Source organism: Seriola dumerili, unplaced genomic scaffold (assembly GCF_002260705.1).
Source record: "Seriola dumerili isolate Sdu_G_001 unplaced genomic scaffold, Sdu_1.0 BDQW01000088.1, whole genome shotgun sequence".
Lineage (NCBI taxonomy): Eukaryota > Metazoa > Chordata > Actinopteri > Carangiformes > Carangidae > Seriola > Seriola dumerili.
In genome coordinates, this window is record NW_019174343.1 from 782,033 (window position 1) to 795,987 (window position 13,955).

A 13,955-nucleotide genomic window follows, 5' to 3' on the forward strand; every position below is an offset into this window, starting at 1 on the left:
TGTCTCCGGTCTCCATAGCAACAGCCTCTATTCGTCACGTATGTCACGTGACCCCTATTGTTATTTATTCATGTTTTTTCGTTTTCTTTTATTCTTTCAAAAATTCAAGTACAGAACACTTGACTGACATATTACACTGCGTAAATATGTGTCGGTGTTGATACAGTACTGAAATACAGTAAACCAAAAAGAAAAGAAAAAGATACATTTAAGAAGACATACTGTGTGAGGGTCCAATTCAAGTAACACAAAGAAGTCCAACAATCGCTTCTGTCCGTCATACATTTAAAGTTCATTTTTCCAACCAGTGATATGGGGCTTAACCTTTAAATATTTGCATCTGTGAATAAAATGCCTACCTAACATAACAAAATTATTTATCAGAAAATCTAAATTCTCCTTAATAAGTGCTCCAGCTTTAACCCACATCATATTTAGTAAGTGTAGAAAAATGTCTTTGGATTATAGCTAGCTCTGAAACAAAGCCAAAACTCATGGACAGGTCCACACTGAAAGAAAATATACTCTACAGTCTCAATATCCCTGTCACAAAATCCACAGGGATTGTTCCAATTAAATGTTATATGCAAGAAGTGATTGGATGGATAGATGTCATTCAAAATTTGAAATGTTATTTCTTTGGCTTTAGGCAGGACTAGGATAAATAATGTTTCCTTATTTTCTTTGCCTCTTCATCACTGTATTCTTGAAGAAAATGAAGATCAATGTGGAAACCATGAGGCCAAAAGCCAAAACGGCAGTTTCCCTCTTTAACCTATAGTCACATATAGAGAGACTGACAAATATCAATATCAATATGTTCATGGACAGACAGACAGAGAAGAGGAATGAATGAATAACAATTATATATTACATCACATTGAATAGACTGAAGTAGAATGTCAGTGAAAGGTGAGGTATAGTAAAAGTACTGCTACAGTGTAGTACTTTTATATATGATATCATTGGATTATTACTCATGCATTAATGTAAAAATAACATTTAACTGTAGCAGGTGGGTCAGGTGGATGTAACTGTAACTATTATTTTCATTATTGATTAATCTGCTGTTCATTTTCTTGACCTTCTGGAGCCTTGTCAGTTTACTTTCTGTCATCAGCTGATTGATAAATCAACTAAACATTTCAGCTTTTTTCAGTGCAATTACCTTAATCAAAGTCATTGGTAACTACACCTGTCAGATAAATGTAGTAAAAGCTGAAATGTGGTGAGTAGAAGAATAAAGTGACATGAAAATAAGATATTGAAATAAAGTTCCTCAGATTTTATATTAAATGTATTCAGCTGCAAGTGATCTATACTGTGTCGTCTTCATTTCTACAGAATCCCCCTTTAATCTGTGATTGTACAAAGACTGTGTGACGCTCTTTATACCAGCAAACAGTTACACACAGAACACAGAAATATCACACAGTAATAAGAAGAATTACAGCCTCATCAATTGATTTGACAGCCAAATGATGAGGATGAGGACTAGGAGTCACATGGTTTGGTTTTCAAACACTAAATACTTTCACCTGAAGTTGAGCCTTTTTCCAGCAGAGACATATGACGACGATGATGGTGATGGGTCCAGTGTACGCTGAGTCAGATGTGACAACGTCAGGGTGTGATGAAGAATTACAGTCTGACCCACTTCCAGATTTTCAGCATTTTTTAAATGAAACCTGTGTTTGAAACTCAACTCTGAGGCGTCCCTCTGTCCGTTTCATGATATGTTGTTGCTGACAGTGTTGAATAGACAAAGACTGGCGGGACAAAGGATGTGTCGGACTGAAGTGTTGAGCTCTGACCTGGAGGCTCAAGCTGCAGGATGAGCTGCAGAGACAGGAGAGGAGGCTCCACAGGGAGCTGCTGCTTTGATGATGTCATCATGATGACCTGACAGCCCCAGCAGCTACAGCCAGAGATTCAGTCGTCGCTCAGGGTGAATCACTGTGGTGAATCCCCTCATGTTCCTCTGTGGCTTTGACACTGCTCACATTTTACACTGTAGTGAGAAATGAGGATCTGGATGAAGACTGAACAGGATGTTTTCTACTCTTCTACTGAAGCATGGAAACAGGAAGAAAATGTCATTAAAGCTGGAATATTCATATTAACTTGGTCTAATGAGGCAATGAGTCCTTGTGTTTCTATAATGTCATCTTCAATACCAGTGTGAAAGTTTTATTGTTGGATGTTTTTTTCCTTTTGTTTCAGCCGTCGGTGGGATGGAAACCTGCTGGAGCTGCTGGACAGCGGTCCTGGACTTGAGAGACCCAGATGTCTTAAGCAGAAGCATTTTAATGATGCTCAATGCGTCAATGATGCGAAGAATGATGAGCGACACAGTAAACAAGGTAACCAGCACTGTCACCCCACATCTCTCTGAAGCTGAAAAGCCAGAATCCTAACATGGTACAAGCTCATACACACACACACACACACATGTATATATATATACATATATATATCAGTGGCGACTGCTCTAAGACTGCAAGGGAAGCTCAGCTTCCCCTAAAATATCAACAAAATAAGTGGTCAAATATGTACTGTTGTGTGTACATTTCATTGACTAAATATGCGCTAGAACACGTTCATCTTTTGTTCAGAATCAGCTACTTATCACAGGTAACCGACACGACTTCCTTCTCATTCATCCCCGCAGCGCCACAGTGCTTTACACAGTGTAGACGCCGACCGTCTACTGACTTCAACGGGGAAGCACAGAGTGGGTTGTTCCACTGCAGTGAAACTAGACGGTCATTGGATAAATGCTGGGCTTTGTCCCGCCCATTGGACGCTCAGCGTCTCTGGGGGTCTATGGGGCAGTGGGCTGGCCCGGACGCTAGGCTTCTGCATGATGATTGGATGATCTGTCTGAGACATATAAATAAACGGACACATTTTATGATGTAGGCCGAAAATGAGCTTCCCCTCCAGTTTCCTTGTGTCTTGATGTTTGTACTTCCTGTCTTTGTCCTGTTTCCCTCCTTCATTGATTGTCTGCCCCACCCTAATGTGTTTCACCTGTGTTCAATCACCCTTGCCTCCCTTGTGTCTATTTAGTCTCTCATACTTCGGTTTCCTGTTCTGTTGGTTCGCCAGTTTTTCCCTGTTTTGCCTGTTTGGATTTTGAGTTTTAATTTTCATCTGTCATTAAACCATTTTGCATGCCGACCGGAACCCCCGACGCTGGAACAGCTGATGTATCAGCCAGGGAGGTCAACGACTGACGGGGGTGCTGGCTGGGAGGATTGAGGCTTGCGGTGAGGCAACTGCAAAAAAGACATGAAACTGGCATAGTTTGCTGGGTCCATTTTTTGGTCAGTTCGTACTGTCACAAATAAGATAAGGCTGGACCCAAATGCCGAAAAAGGGAGTTGGTGGAAAAAGGACTTTTTTAATAGCAAAAAGTGAATTACTTACAGAACTCAAAAGTTAAAATGGAGAATAAAACGGGACAGGAACAGGTAGCAGAAGCACAAGGAAACACAGGGAACTTCAACAGGAACCAGAAGCACGAGGGTACACAAGGAACGACAACAGGTACCAGAAGCACGGGGGACTCGAACAGACAAAGGGGAGCACAGAGACTAAAGAGACACAAGGGAGGGCAAGGGTGATTGAACACAGGTGAAACACATTGGGCGGGGCAGACAATCAACAAGGAGGGAAACAAGACAAAGACAGGAAGTAAAAACATCAAGAGACACAGGGAAAGTAACTACAAAATAAAGCAGGAAATGACCCAACAAAGTGCAAACAACACAAAAGTTCAAACGTAAAATGTCCGTCATGGCGACCCATGACACCAACGACATCTCCAGTCCGGGTCAGCAGTTCTCCTCCCCGACTGAGCACAGCCTGGGTCAAGTCCTGCTTCCCTTCCTAAGTCACCGAACAGTTTGCCAGAACTTCCTTAAGGCCAACTGAAAGTCCTCCTCCATAGCATGGCCGAACTCCTCCCACACCTGAGTTATTGCTTCCGCAACTTCCAAAGCCGCCCTTTTGGACATCTGGTACCAGTCTGCTGCTTCTGGAGACCCCTTGGCCAGCCAGGCCCTAAAGGCCTCCTTCCTCACTTTGACTGCTTTCCTTACGGCTGGCGTCCACCAGCGGCTCCTTAGGTTGCCACCTTGACAAGCACTGATGACCTTGAGGGCACAGCTCCTAACTGCCGCCTCTTCAATGGAGGCTTTGAACATGGCCCACTCTGACTACATGTCCCCAACCTCCCCCAGGATGCACAAGAAACTCTCCCGGAGATGTACGTTGAAGATCTCACAGACAGAAGCCTCCACCTATGTTCCCAGTGCACCCTCACTACATGCTTGGGTTTACCAGGTCTGTCCAACTGCCTTCTCTGCCATCTGATCCAACTCACCACCAGGTGGTGATCAGTTGACAGCTTTGCCCCTCTCTTCACCTGACTGTCCAAAACATATGGCCGCAGGTCTGATGATATACATTACTGTTCAAAGACGCTTTGTACGTACACAATTACAGGAACACTGGTTCATCCATTTGCTAGTTCAGGCTAATAAGATATGACAGAGTTATCAGATTATGGTCGTTTCTATGGTTGGAGGAAATGTCCTGTGAATCACAGCTGAGCTAAAAACAGGAGTTCAGCTGTTAAAAGCTCCTGGTTCAGTCAGTGGCAAAGGTGATTCACTAGAATCAGTTCAAAATTTGTTGACAGAGCTTTGTTTGCTCATGCACTGATAACTGAATACCTCCACTCTGAATCTCTTTCATCTGAGTATCAAACAGTAACCTCCTGTAGAGCTGAATTTAGATTTAATGAACACTGATTCCATTGTTGACCCAGAGTCACAAGAAAAGATGAATGAAAACTTTGATAGAAACATTTTAAAACTACTTTTGCAGTGTAGGCAGTTTTTCTTCTGTTGCTCCACATGTTCAGTATATTCAAGGCAAACCTCAGTTTTCTAATAATCTGTTAAATACTTTTAGAAGAGCTGTAGGAGAAGTTGGGAGGTAAAGACATGCCTCATACTGCTGTGAAGTTTCTGTCAGTTGAACAAAGTCCTTTGTTGATGCCTGCCATGCAAATAAAACTTTTCACCCATGCTGGCATAAAACTTATGTAGGCTTGATGTGGTTTCTGATTCAGTGACCCATGTCACATTAATGATTAAGTTCAATAATAGAACACTTATCAATAACAGTGATGTCTGAGCTGTAGTGTAACCTGGACAAAGTCTGCTAAATCACTCTCACACTGTAAATGAGGGTGAAGCTGAGTGCTGCCCCCTTACACATATCTTATCTCCCAGTTTACTTTTGTCAGTTATTCTTATTCTTATGTTTGTTCTAAGTGAAGTCATTTCCTCTTTTTTGGTTGACTCTAGTGATTGGTTTGTCAGTCTATATTATATCTTTGAAGAGTCGCACTGCAGGCAGAAGCAGAGTTGCGATCCTATCATGAACCATAAACACTGTTGTTCTTTGTAGTGTAGAGTCAGTAGCAGACTAATTATCTTGTCTTCAGTCTCATCTGCACCTTTGATGCTTTCTTATCTCACCACTGGTCTGACAAACTAACAAGTGATAAAAACCTGTCATAATATTCAGACTGCACATTCATTGTTTTCACCATTGAACCTCTGTACTCACAGTAATGTGCATGCAAAGCTGGGACTCATTAGTATCACACTGTAGGTCTTATACATTTATTCATAGTTAATTTTATACTGTATTTGTACAAAGTTCCTGCAGCTTTTTGTGTTGATATGAAACACTGCACTTGAGAGGGTTATTGTGTTAGACATACACAGAAATACTATACTCAAAGCAAGGTATAAATCAATTTTTGATATCAGAACAAAAACTAACATATCATACTGTTAGTGGTGCTGGAAAAAAGTGACACCAAGCTCTATGGTTAAACTGTGGTAACATGAGGGTTTGTGGAACAAAGCGTCGAGAAACTAGCAGATTAAAATAAATAGACTGAAACAATGAGTCAGCACTCAGTGATTAGTACCAAAGTACTTCAGTGCTTGTGTTTGCAATCGGCAAATGGCATTTATTTCACAAGAAAATATGTTGTATCTATAATGATGATGACTCACATAGGTGAATGATTGTAAACACAGTGGATATAAGAGAACTTGTTCAGTCAGTTTAATGGCTGATATTTGAATCAGTTGTAATACACATTGTCTCCATTTGTGGCTCAGGGCCACACGCAGCACTTGCAGCTGTTGTCAAAGACAGTTCCACTCCCGCACTGCCTCACGTGGGAGATGCCGCCAGCGCACATGTAGAAACTGGCCTTGTCCTCTGGCTTGGCATACAGACCGTCAGGTTTGCCATTGCAGAAACCGGATCCTGGGGCGTGGGTGGTGGTAGTGGTGGTGGTAGTTGGGGAAGTGGTGCTAGCACCAGGTCTGGGAGTGGTGGTAGGGGGCAGTGGGGGCAGCTCTGGATAAGGGAGGCAGAAGAAATGTTTGTTACTGAATGGATTTGACAGAATAAATGTCCTTTAATGTTTGTCTATAACTTGACACTGAATAATCCAGGCAGCACTGCACATTATTACTCCAGTATATTACAAGATGTGGGATATTATCAAGGCTCACAGTCAGGCAGATAGAATCCCTGATGCCGTTATCTGCAGAATACCACTTTTTGGTACTGCATTTTTGGTATTTTTATCCTCCGCCAAGGAGGTTTGTTTGAATTCAACTGATTTGCACCAAATTTGATAGAGGGATGGCTCATGGGCCAGAGAAGAACTCATAAAATTTTGTTGCAGATCTGGTCAAAGGGGCGGATGCAGGAATTTTTCACTTGACTTCACGAAATATTGTGAGATAGGATATTTTTTGACACTTTCTCAAGGAATATTGTTTGGCTCTTGATGTAAAAAATCTGAAGTATTTGTGGTGTTAAGATCTATGACTTTGTACATTTTGGTGATAATAATCTGGATCTGGGAGAAGTGTAGGATTGCTTTGGCGCGGGTATGCAGTCTACTACCATATAGAAACTTTGAGGGAAATTTGCTTCTGATATGATAAAAAACTGATAACTGTTAACTCTGAAGAATCATGCTATAAACTTACCAATATTAAGAAGTTTACGAAGATGAGCCAGCAGAGGGTGGCTGCCCTCTCCGCAGAATCGTCCAGCATAATCATCCAAATCGAGGGCCCACACAAAGGCACCACCAAACCTATGCTCCTGCAGGTAGCGCACCTATTGGGGCAGAAATAAAAAGACTGGTGTAACTACCTTGGACACACTGTGAATGTGATGTAAAAATATAGAGATGATGTTCCACCTACCTTGATCTCATAGCTCTCCTTGGTGTCGAATCCCACCCACTCATTGTTCTTGGTGGCATAGGGAACTTTCTGATCCTCAATCCACTGAATGGTGGTGCCCTTCACAAAACCACAAATCTAGACCAAAGACAACATGATAAGCCATTAAATCCATGTACATCATGTCATAATGAGTTTACTTGAGCCTCATCTAAACCTTACCTCATAGTAGGACCAGAATCCAGCTTCACGTGTGAATGGACCAGCTGATGCAGCACCGTTAGCTGGGGCTCCAACGCTACTGTTTGATGATGTCAAACGGAAGGTGCGACCATATGCAGCGAATCCCATCCTCAGCTTCTCCAAAGGGGCGCCATTGTCTCTCCAGTACTTCATGGCATAGTCCTACAAAAGTTGATGGAAGAGGTGAAGTGAAGCTAAAGTAAAAAGTAGAGCCCGACTGATACTGTCTTTTTAAAATTGTCGACTGATATGTCAGGCTCTATTAAAAAGGTCCCATCCAGTTCATCTCTCTTTAGTCCACAATGTCTACTTACTGTGTTGAAGTAAATTAGATCACCGAAGTCCTCAGAGCCACGGAAAAGAGGGCTGTTGTGTCCAGTGAACTGCTCCCAAGTTCCATGGAAGTCATAGGTCATCACATTGATGAAGTCCAGTTCCCTGGAAACAAACAGGTACAAGAGAAATACTCATTTCAAAAACCTCTCCTTAAATCCCAGTTTTCTTCTTTAAGAGGCATTCACGGAAACACACTCACTTGGCAATCTCAGCAATCTCATATCCACCATCGATGGTTCCCTTCCCAGCTGCAACTGCAGCAGTCAGCATGAGCTGAGGATTGCCAGTGGCCTTGGCCTCAGCTGCAAAGGCAGCAACCAGTTCCTGCAAACACACATCGAAGAAGTAAGAAAAAAGAACAGCATAATCTAAACTGCGTGACAGAAACTGTGAGTTGCAGGCTGAAACTAAAGAGAGATCTGTCCCCACCCTGCAGAGCAAAGTGAACCTCTGTTTGTCCTCTGGGGGACTTCCACGAGCACCAGGGTACTCCCAGTCCAGATCCAGACCATCAAATCCATGAGTCCTCAGGAATTTGATAGAAGACTGGATGAATGTCTGACGGTTGGCTGGAGTAGACACCATGATTGAGAACCTGCAGGGAACAATGAGCTCTGTGAAACCTTTATGTAAAGCAAACATCCTTAATTAGCTTTCAGCAGCTCTTAACTTTTGGGAAATAACTGATTGCAGTTTTAAAGGCATGGATGATTAATATTGATTGGAAATTAGTTATGTTATTAATACATTTTCATTTTTATGTGTTATCTTGATATCTCCTAAACCATATTATCTGGTTAGCTATGCAGTAAATCACGTAGATGTAATTAGAAGTGGCTAGGTGCTAGCTTGGTTTAGCTAGCTATCAAAAAGAAAATTGTTATATTTAGCTTGCATTTGTCACAATAAAAATTTCGTTGGACCTTCAGGGTGTTTCAACAATGTAACTACACAGAGAGCAAAATTATTCTGGCAAATATTTGGTTTACATATTGAGTTTCTTGTGGCTCAGTCTACGCCTGGTTTTGCCTGTCTGGCCCACATACAGCATGATTGTCAGATGCTACTTGCACATCTGGACTAGTTCTGGCACACACAGAAAATCTTGGCTGTCAACAGAAACCCAGATGTGTAAGTTTAGGGGCCAGAGTCGATTTGAGGTTTCATTTTGCTATCTGGGTTATAGGACATTGCTAACATAACTCCTAGCACTATGTACCTGAATACAAGCAACTGATATTTTGTGTTTATGGTGTAAAATGTTACTCACTGTCTTGAACCAAAGTTCCAGCCACCAACAGCCAGCAGAGTCTTCAGATGAGGATTCCTTGAAGCAGCAGAGAGGATCGATTACATTTCCATCTGACTTTATTCAAGCATGTAATTGCTTGAAACAGGCTCAAGTGAAAGAGGTGTATTTGCATTTTACAGTTGGAAACATCTTCAAGCTTGAATCAGCAACATCACCCTGCTGAAAGCTTCTTCTGAAGGCACTGAACTTCTCTTAGTTCATAGATGCTGTAGCTTAGCGTGACCTCTACAAGGGTACCTCATCTTTTGCCACTTACTTGGTCTTCAGAGCGTTGAAGGACTTGTAGAGGACATCATCATTCCACTCGTAGGTAACCAGCTCGTTGTTATGGTTGATGATGGAGAAGGCATAGATCAGAGTGGTGCAGAGGAAGGGGTCCACATCTTTTGGCATATATTTGCCCTCACCAGGTCTGTACTGGGACCAGTTGGTGAAGTAGCACACCATCTGGGTGGCAGATCCTGTGTTGGAGTGAAGGATCGTTAAAGAGGCATTGATTACAGTAATGATATACGAGTGAAACATCAAATCAAATGGTGAGTATTAGGACTTACCCAGCTGGCAAATCACCAGACATAACCCTAAAGAACATACATATGTAGAAAATGTTAATGAAGAATAATTTGTGTGTGTGTATACAGACATACATACGTACATACATACATATGTACATACATACATCAATATGAACTACCTGCAAGAATAGTGAGCCTGGTCATCTTCAATTCACTTCTCACACCTTCACTGGATTACTACAAGTAACAACAAAAAGCGGACCAAGGTCTATGAGTAAAGCAACACAACAAAGCCACCATTCTCAAGATAATCACAATCAAAATGATAACTTTCTTTCCCTTGTGAACGTACCTTGAGATCAGTTGAGAGACCCAAACTACAGCAGCAACTTTTGTCCTTTTATACAGCTGATTGCGGCTGGAGGAAGGAGGAGGTGCAGCAGCCTTTTCCTATCAGAGTTCAATAACTGTAATGATTATTAGAACATGATTTGATAAGATCTCGCAAACTAAGATTACTCAGTTTAGCACTGTTTGTGCTGTTCACAACATGCACCCAACACATGACCTGGTTGTAATTTAGGTCAGTGGAAATATCACTCATTATCATATCGTTAATCACCCACAACATCCTTTGAGCTCTGTGGATCATAGTCCTGATATTTGACTTTGGTTTGACTTTAATGTCTTTTTCTTATGTTTGTTACTATTTGTTATGTTATGTTGTCATGGTAACTTGACTAGAGATTAAAAGGTAAAGTTTAAACAAAATCCATTAATATATTATTCAGAGTAGGACTAGTGAAGAACTCATTAATCATAAAATGAAACTGACAGATGATGTTATGTCATCTGTTTGTTCTTAAATTCATTGAAACTGTATCAAATAACAACTGTGTGAAAATACTTAATTTCAATATCTTTATTTATACAGCACTTTTATTAACAAAGTTACAAAGTGTTTAACAGAAAAACAAAACCAGAAGGCAAGGCCAAAGAGCCTGAGTAGAGTAAAAAGAGTAGAACAGCATAAATAAAAACACATACAGTGCTTATATCAACTTGCAAAATTATTTGACAATAAGTGAAAAGAAGCAATAAAATATGTAAAAGCAAAATTTGGGATAAACCAATAAAGGAGGAGAAGAGTTATTTCATTTCAGCTGGAAGAGCGCTCCAGAGTATCAGGGCTCGAACATAGTGAACATCAGGTCACCCTTTGTCAAAAACCTTGACCTTGAGGTGACCAATGGGTCTCCTTCTGCAGATCTCAATTCTCTGTTGGGCACATACCATGTCAATAAATCAGAGATGTAATTGGGGGCAGAGCCATTTAAAGCCTTAGAAAATCAGTAATAAAATTTTACAATATATCTAAAAGTAGGGAGGAGAGCACTGGAGTCATGTGATTGCACCTGTTCCAGCAGCAGCATTTTGTAGGAGCTGAGGAGGGAGAATGAGGCCTGCTGATGCCCGGATAAAATGCATTACAATAATCAAGACGAGAGTGAATATAAAAATGGACATCTTACCGGGACAGCTGGGAGCATGTTTTTAAAGATGACTGGATATTTTACACTGGAGACAGAGACGCACTCAGGAAAGATGAGGACAGAGAGGGAACTCTTCACCAGAACTGAACCAAGGGTTTTTACATAGTGTCTTAGACCACCAGGTCACCAGGATTCCCTGGAAGTACAAACATAATAAACTAATTAACAGACTTACAACTGATTAATAAGTGTTTATATTTAGAAATGTACTTCCTTTTTTATATTTTCTTATAAATGTATGATTTTCCAAATAAATTCATGCTGTATTTCAAAGAAATCAACTTTTTGTAAAAGCTTTTGAACTCGCTACCCCTGAAAGCAGCTACTGATAAACTTGTTTTGACTGATTTGACAATGATAATCAAAACAAATAAATATGATTCATCATGAAATAACCACTTCTGTTCTAATTCCTAGCTTCAACTAAAAGGGCACTCAGAGAGCGCAGACCACCACCACAACCAATATCAAACAACATACAGCAGACTCTGGCCCCTCCCCCATCCCTCCAGCAAGTCTGGTGCAAATCATTTCAGTTGATTTTGTGTGATCCTGCTGACAAACAAACAGACGCAGGTGAAAACATGACCTCCTCGGTGGGGGTAATTACTTTATCTCTCTCCTTTGTTGAACACCTGCCGTGACCGTTGACCATCAAGATGTTCCACAGACTGCCACTTGTCTTTATGCTCCACAATAATCTCTAGTTGACACTGAGATAAGTTTGGAGCTGACTGTTGCACCTTGGGATACACAGAATGGTGTGAACAGCTGTACCATTTATAAACCATGGAGACGTTACATCTACAGAGACAGAATAAAATATTCACTACAGTGTGACAGTTTCATATGACTGCTTATACTATCTGTCAAGGGGTGTTGAGGTAAGTAGGACTGGACCCAAATGCAGCCAACACATGGGATATGATGCAGACAGGTTTATTTAACCACACGTGAACGTGACATGAACAGACAACGTGAACAGACGTGAACAAAACTGGAAGACAACAGAGAAAAACAACAGACGAACCGACACAGACAAAGGGGAGCACAAAGACTATATAGACACAGGAGGCAAGGTGATTGCACACAGGTGAAACACATTAGGGCGGGGCAGACAATCACTACACAGAAACGAGACCAAGACAAGAAACAAAACTCAGACACACAAGGAACCCAATACAAAATAAAACAGGAAGTGCAAAAGTCCAAAACAAAACTAACAAAAAGTGTCTGCCATGGCAAAACATGACACTATCATGATCAAAACAGAAATGTTGTTACAGTTAAAGATGTGATGATTCAACCCAATAATTAATATAACATCATTTAGTATTGAAGTAGAAGTAGAGCTGAAAATTACACTGATGTTTTATCTATAAATCTACACATTTAAGAAATGGCAAATGAACTATATATTTATTTTATAAAATCATTGAAATAATTAATTCAGTGTATAATCTCAACCATTGGTCTCGTTTAAATAAAACTCTTGCATTGTACCATTTTAGTCATTGGTTTAAAGGGATACACTCAGTTTTGCATGATCTATCGCTGGCTACTTTGTAGTTTGATTAGCCTTTTTTTTAAGTCATTTTGGACTGAAACATCTGCCAAATGAAAGCAGTGTTATGGGATGTAAAAGTAACACAGCAGTCCTTTGAAGCAGATATATCTACACAGCAGTGATTTGAAGGTGCACTATTATACAAAGGTGCCAGGCTTTAACCTACATCCAGTAATACTATACTTCATCCTACCTTTATCCTTTAGCTCAGCTTGTGTTAATGGATAGGATTAATGGGCTGTATCTGCTGTTTTACAGTTGTGAACTGAGTTTATCAAGAATGCTCTGCCTCCTCTGTGCTGAGCATCTAGCTTCACCCCTGAATGCATCATAATGTATTTGTTAATTATGTTTTGTATTACTAATCTAAATATACAAAGTAACTGATAACTTCCGCTATCAAATGCAGTGGAAAATAATGGCTACGCGTTTCTGCTATTAGGCCTTCATCAGGGCAAGTATGAAATGGTCACCTTTGGGCTCTTTCATTTATAAGGTAGCATTAGTCACATGATCAGATTGTTTTTTGTTGTTATTGTTGTATCAAAGCCATGAGGAAATAAAGGCTTTTTAAATCACCACTCTCTTGAGTGCTTTAGATTTTGCCAAGAATCAAGAATGATTTAGATCCCCACACTGAAGAGCACCAGAGGGACACTTTTTTCCACACCCAAGCAGGACTCCTTACACTTTATTTTGACTTCAAAATGATTTTAAGGAATTTGAGTGAATGCCACCACTGCCAGTTAACTTGTTGGAGAGCAGACCTACTCACCTCCAGACCAGTGGAGGCAGTCTAACTCCAGTTTTAACACTTTATCTGCATATTTATTCTGTCAACATTTCTACAATATAATTCTTCATATGTAACATGTAGAAATGAGGAAGATGAGGTGAAAAGGTGTTTTTGTTTTGAATTATTTGTCAGACAAGTTTTTGATTTGTCATCATATTTTTATTCTGATGGAACAGACATGGTCTGAATTTTACTTTTGACGTCCAATTTACAAGCTTTTTCCTAAAATCACAGTTACAGCCTAATCAAAAAGAACAAAAAAGATGTTTCTCCAGATGCATTCAGCTTGTTTGGTCAGATCTGAGATGTCAGACAGTGACAGTCCTCCACAC

The 13,955-nt window shown here is 40.5% G+C and overlaps 1 protein-coding gene across 1 annotated transcript; it reads right to left on the bottom strand.

Moving 5' to 3' along the window:
- Positions 1 to 6,170: 6,170 nt before the first annotated feature.
- LOC111221650 (acidic mammalian chitinase-like) lies at positions 6,171 to 9,911 on the bottom strand. The gene is made up of 11 exons (XM_022745120.1): positions 9,887 to 9,911; positions 9,747 to 9,773; positions 9,449 to 9,653; positions 9,151 to 9,207; positions 8,310 to 8,475; positions 8,080 to 8,204; positions 7,859 to 7,982; positions 7,524 to 7,706; positions 7,323 to 7,439; positions 7,101 to 7,233; positions 6,171 to 6,456 (listed from the first exon to the last, which is right to left on the bottom strand). Exons 1-11 carry the CDS (start codon positions 9,909 to 9,911, stop codon positions 6,209 to 6,211), a joined length of 1,410 nt encoding a protein of 469 aa, XP_022600841.1. The 3' UTR covers positions 6,171 to 6,208.
- Between the last annotated feature and the right edge of the window lie 4,044 nt (positions 9,912 to 13,955).